General features: G+C 41.8%; 1 protein-coding gene across 2 annotated transcripts in view; it reads right to left on the bottom strand.

Moving 5' to 3' along the window:
* Nucleotides 1-321: 321 nt before the first annotated feature.
* Nucleotides 322-6,000, bottom strand: part of TRAF6 (TNF receptor associated factor 6) — a 120,999-nt gene continuing 115,320 nt past the window's right edge. For both annotated transcript variants that reach the window (XM_069221820.1, XM_069221821.1), the window contains exon 7: nt 322-4,177. In XM_069221820.1, coding sequence (XP_069077921.1) covers nt 3,284-4,177 — 894 coding nt within the window. In that variant the 3' untranslated portion in view covers nt 322-3,283. The remainder of the gene's footprint in view (nt 4,178-6,000) is intronic.

Here is a 6,000-nt window from a genome sequence, read left to right as displayed (position 1 = left end):
TACACTGACCCAAGATCCCATTAATGGATGTTGCTGGAGAGAGGGTTCCGTTTTGTAGGACTGCATGAAACAGAAAATCTTCATGGCAGCACTTTACCGCCGTAAAATTCCAGGTTCCGTTTGTTAAAGACCATTCAGAGGACCACAATGAAAATAAATGGTTGTGTTAAAACATTCTCACCTTATTAAAATATCAGGAATTACAGCATAAACCAAACAACCTTTATGATGGATCAGGAGTTTGGACAAAGAGAATGTCACAGAAAACATAAATTATACAGTCAAATTGTTTTTTTTGTTTTTAAATAATGCCACTTGCAGAATAGCTGATTTACCTTTTTATTTAAAATGCTAATATCATGGGAAGTGTCAGTTCTCAATGAACATGGTTTCTCCACTTCTTTTGTCTTTCCAAGAATAATTTATTTGTGCATTCTATGGCCAACACTGTATGCAATAAAAATAGTCGTTTTGAAACCTGTGATATTTTAGATACATAAAAACAAAGTTTTGTTAGAAAAAAGGCTACATTGGTGGATGTTTGGCTAGATGCCTTAAGTGTTGAGAAGCACAATGACTGGCAAACTTACATTTTTTTACAACCCAATTACGAGTGCCAGATGTGATATTTATTACATCCGACAAAATCCACTAATGTGGTGTTGGTGTCCCTGGGTATGATAGTTGCCACCTATCTTATCCTGCGTTTTGCTCTGAAAATGCTCTGAGCAGCAAAATCCACGTCCCTGTATTTTCAGGGTGTTTTTCCCTCAATTAATTGCACAGTTACGACCTGTCAAGATTTACTGAGGGGTGAGGACTTTACCACGCTGGTGTTGACTGAGTGAAATAAATATCACACCCCATGAAACCTGCTCAAAGAGAGAGGGAGCAGAAAGACTCATTTGGTTCCATCAAAGTGGAGGCAATCCTTACAGTGATTTTGGGTTCTTCCAGGCTGGAGCATTTCTACTTCTGATCCTAAACAGCCGGAGGACATCCTTTTGGGTCAAACATGATACAAATTTCTGAAGATTACGGCCAAGGGACAGCTTCTCAGAGATAAGAAAGTTTGGCAAACACAAAGAAAGTCCAAACATATTTTTTCTCTGTATCACCAGTTAAAAAAAAAAGCAACCCAACCCACAACTTTATGTGTATTATAAGACTCTTTTAGGTTGTATACATATATTCAGAGCAGTGGTGCTGCGCAAACATTTATTACCACCGTCTACATAGCTCACTAATGGAAAATGGACAGCAGGACTTCAGTTCCCCCCACACTGCTGCAGACAGATCTGCAGATGGGTCAGGGATTGGGGAGACTGACATACTAAATAGATGATCCTGAACACAGAATATTTTAGACCAGGATAGGGCTCTAAACAAAGTTGAGTGGATAGAAATGTCTATACCGGACTGAGCAGTTCAAAGAGCACAACCCTTACTAATGCTACTTTGATACTCACAAGAATATAGTAAGATGCTTATCAGTAGAATTTAGCACTAGGAGGGTCACACCTCAGGTCAGGAAGCGAGAAAAGGTTTGCTATAGGTGTGCAACATTTGTGATGTTTGCCTCTGAAGGAGAATCTAGATCACGGCTCAGTTCAACATTCTTTAATAAATGTCAGTACTAATTTCTGGAGTGTGATGGTTTTACTTGGGAGTCGTATAGAGTCATAGGCATCCAGTTCTGCCTGACTGCTAGTAACAAGATAGCAAACTTGCAGAAATTGATTCCTAAAAGCCAAAGGGTCTGATTTAGAACTTGGTGGATGGGTTACTCCGTCACCACGGAGACAGATATCCCCCATCCGCCGACATTTAAATCCCATTGAAGATAATATAATTTAGATTTCAGTGGATGGGATACCAGTCACTGTTGTGACGGAGTAACCGGTCCACCGAGTTCTAAATCCGGCACTCAGTCTTCCAGAAACAGACAAGATATCTTTGTTACATGTCATTGTCAGTACTACTGAGTATCACAAGCAAGTCCCATTGCGTTTCAGCTTTGTTGGACCTTTTCAGTAAGTTGTGGTTCGAGTCCTACAGCCAATCAAGCTCAAGAGCCCCATGTGAGCAGACTAAAGCCACACAGAGAAACTGAGTTAGCACAAGAGTGATGGATTGTAAGGTTTCCCCCACACACGCCAACAGAACTGGTTCAGGCAGGAGACTCGCAATTTTTAAGGCTTTACTTCAGTTTCCCTACTAAGTAAGGAAAATAAATCCCCCCAATCATGTTTTCAGAATATCTCGTTTTCCTGTTTCAAAATAGTATCAGGTGTGCAATCAGTCTGAACCACAGGTATCTACTCTGGGAGCATCTCATGGCATAATGTTTTAGCTTTTCTGTTTCATTACAGACATGGGCAGACCATACCTGGAATTACAGCCAAAATATTTTAGAGTTACTTGAGTTGCCATTCAGCAGGAACACTGCCTAGTAGTCCTAGTTGGAATTTACCTTTAGGGGCAATAGTAAAGCTAATATGCATATAGTTGCTTGTGATGGCTCTAGGAGGCCCTAGATGAGCTAAAACACAATAGAAATGAATACAACAATGGCTCTTTTCCAACATTTGTGTGGTCATAATAAAAGAAAAGTCATCCAGGTGGCAGTTGTTATCGTCTCTGGAGGCACCAAGGAGAAACAATGCGTTTACATGCTCACCATGTCTTGTTTTTTTTAAACAGAGCACAACTTTGCTACTCCTGAAAATGTATTGTGTATTTTTTTTTTTTTAAGTCACAGAACTTGGGAGCCATGCGCTGACTGATTATAATCATACTGTATATGCTTGATTACTTCCCTGGGGGTACTCGCTCATTACTCAAAGGGGAGTTCTCAATTTTTAGACCATCCAACCACCCCACCATTGCATGCTTTCTCAAAAATTGAAACACCGATAATTTACAAGTTCTCCAAGGGAGACTACATTTACATAAAGTAGCGCAGGGTTTGGGACAATCAAAGCTAGTGAGAACTTTAAGGAAACTAGATTTTGCTCCAATCCTTTAAAACAAAAGTAAGAAAGCTCCCAAGTTCATGATTTAAATGTCACACTGGAAATCACATCGGGATGGTATCCATTTCTTCCTCTGCCAGGTCAGGAGTTTAGTCAATTGAATCAGCTACAGTAATCAGCAATCTGACGCAGCACAAACAAGGCCAGCAAATCAGCTACAGCAGCTGCTTTAGTCACTGAGACTTGGGTACATTAACAGGTGGGGCAGGAACAGGAACATTTTCAAGTACTAGCAGAGTATCAGCATACTACAGAGCACTATCAGTGCTGCGCGGCTGAAAGCCTTCTCTCCGGAGACTGTTCATATCGAAGCGAGTCATTACCTCGCAACGCACTAGTAAAACATCATCTTTTACGTAGGCCCTTTGCTTAAGCACTTGCAGGTGCATGAAAGTCACGTAGCCAAAACCCTTTGGGTTCCGATACATGGTTGGGCGCTGGAATGCCAGAAGGTCAGGTTTGGTGTCCATCACTTCTTCCAGGTTCTGCCTTAATGGTCCATCTGACTGATCAAGAATGGATAAGCGTATAGTGCCCTGGAATGGCCAAGGGAGATAGCTATCGTATTCCCCTTGCATGGCATGCACAAAAAGTGATATGTAATTAGCACAGCGCTGGACATTAGGCAACTGAATGTGGAGGCGTAAGCAGAGTTTGTAGCCAGGTTTTCCAGTGTAGAATCCAGGACTGTGGATGACCACTGGCCGCTCTTCCTCCTGAGCTTTCAGATGCATACCAAAATTCTCAATTCTCCAGATATAAATGCCATTGCATTGCTGTGCCTCAAGCTCCTCCACCCTGTCCTTCATGCTGAAGAGAGACCGTTTGAGGTCTGCCACTTGCGTACTCTGGGTCTCCATTTTGGCAATCAACTCTCTGATCTGGTGGTCCTGCCTCACCAGTCGGCTTTCCAGTTGCTGAATGGTTTCCCGGAAGTTCTGCACGTCAGGCATGCAGTCTCGTGGCGAGGACAAGGCAGGGGGGTGGATTGGGCTTATGACAGAAAGCCCCGGGTCTAGTGGCAGAGAAACTGGTGTTGTGGAGTTGCTTGAGAAGCCGGCACTACGCAGTGTCTTTGCCATCATTCGCATGTGGAGGGCCATAAAATCTTGCATATGGCGTGCCTCTCTATTCCGTTGCATCTAAGGATGTAAAATAAAAGAAAAAAGATCAATGATCACTTGAAACAGACTGAGGGCAACACCAGATATTTGAACTTGTTTCTTTCCATTCAGCATGTTTTACTTATTTGCGGATAATCCCTGAAGCACTAAACTGGGAACGGGATGTCACAAGACAAAGTTAATAGCATGATCACCCATAAAACAGTCTTAATGAGGAACTCCAGTAACAATGTATTCATCAGTACAGTATCCCATGGCATATGATCTACCCTAGGTAACACGGAAGATTATAACTATCCTACAATTTTCTGTAAGTGGCCTTCTAGAAGAAGGGATTTAAGGCTTTCTGGTTTGATTTTGTTAAGCTCAGCATTCATATTATATTCAAAGTGGTAGACAAGCTGATTCTGTGCAACCTTCTGACAAACAAAGTAACAAGGCTTCCCTAGAAGACAGCTGATCCCATGAGAGCATATTCTTTAAAAATGAACTTAAATTTACAGATGGCCTAATAAAAGAAGGTCATGAGAAACCAATAAAATATGACCCATATACAATTTAGATGCAGGAAATTATGGAAAAAAACGGAGGCTTTACCAACGAGAAAGACAAGAGTCTGACACAGGACAGAGATTGGAGGGGGATAGACCTGAAGAAATCAAAGTAGGGAAGAGCCAAATACAAACAAGTCTGACCTATCAGAACTTCCATCATCCAACAGAGGAGGAACATGGCAGAAGGAGAGGGACTGACCTGCAGGAATGCCTATTAGCCTCAAATACATCCAACAAAGATAAGGGATCCACTGGATATCACTATCCGCCAAACGTATGCATTTAAGATGGAAGGGCAGTGACCACCAAAAATCCCCATCAGCCAATAACACAGTCCATTTGAGATGGAGGAGGACTAACCTCCGGGAACCCCAATCAGCCTCGAATACATCCGAGGAGGGGAAGTGACCTACAGGAATTTCTATCAGCCTAATACAGTACTCATCACGGAGGGCGGGGTTACATGCAACCATCACTATCAGCCAAGAACAAAATACAATAAAGATGGAGGCCTGACGCATAGGCATCCATACCAACCTCAAATACATCTATCACCTAAAAGAATCCGTATTAGCCCCGAGGTGGGAAGTGTAGTACAAAATACCAATCAGCTAAGAGGTGAATAGATCATACACCGATGAGGAATAACTGTATGGGATTCCCAAGTAGCTTCATCATGACTAGAAATTCAAATAAGAGCAAAATATTTGGCCTGATTCGCAAAGAGCTGTAAATTCAGACATGCAAGATGTACAGCTTTGCCTGGTTATAGTTTACAACTGTCTAGGTGATTCAGGCAATTACATGTCTTTTTTGTGCAGAACATTTGCAGGCCATGGTATTCACAAATGCATGACGTACGGTTATCTAACCTGCCCTTTGTGAAGTATACACGCTGTATGCTATGCATGGGAAGGGTTAGTAACTCACTTTTGTTTACATTTCTTTTTTCTTCATGGAAAATGTTTACATAAAATGCCTCTCCTTCCCTATTCAGACCTGTGAAATTGTGGATGGTGGTGCATTTTACCACACTTTCCTCACCACTTGCAGCTGAACAATCACAGGATTTATTTGTGCTGAAAATGCTTAACAAATGTTTGTATCAACAGACCTATGACACTGTAGGCAGTAACCTTGTTTGCACTTCATTTCTCAGGTCCCTTCCATGCTCCCTAAGAAATGACAGCTTCTAGACATCCAACAGAATTTACAAATGCCTAGCTTATTCAAGTTATGCAACGTAGACACAAACTTTGCATACATGACTGAAACCGGAGTAGGGAA

Source organism: Pleurodeles waltl, chromosome 3_1 (assembly GCF_031143425.1).
Source record: "Pleurodeles waltl isolate 20211129_DDA chromosome 3_1, aPleWal1.hap1.20221129, whole genome shotgun sequence".
NCBI classification, from domain to species: domain Eukaryota; kingdom Metazoa; phylum Chordata; class Amphibia; order Caudata; family Salamandridae; genus Pleurodeles; species Pleurodeles waltl.
This window is presented reverse-complemented; position numbering and strand designations above follow the sequence as displayed.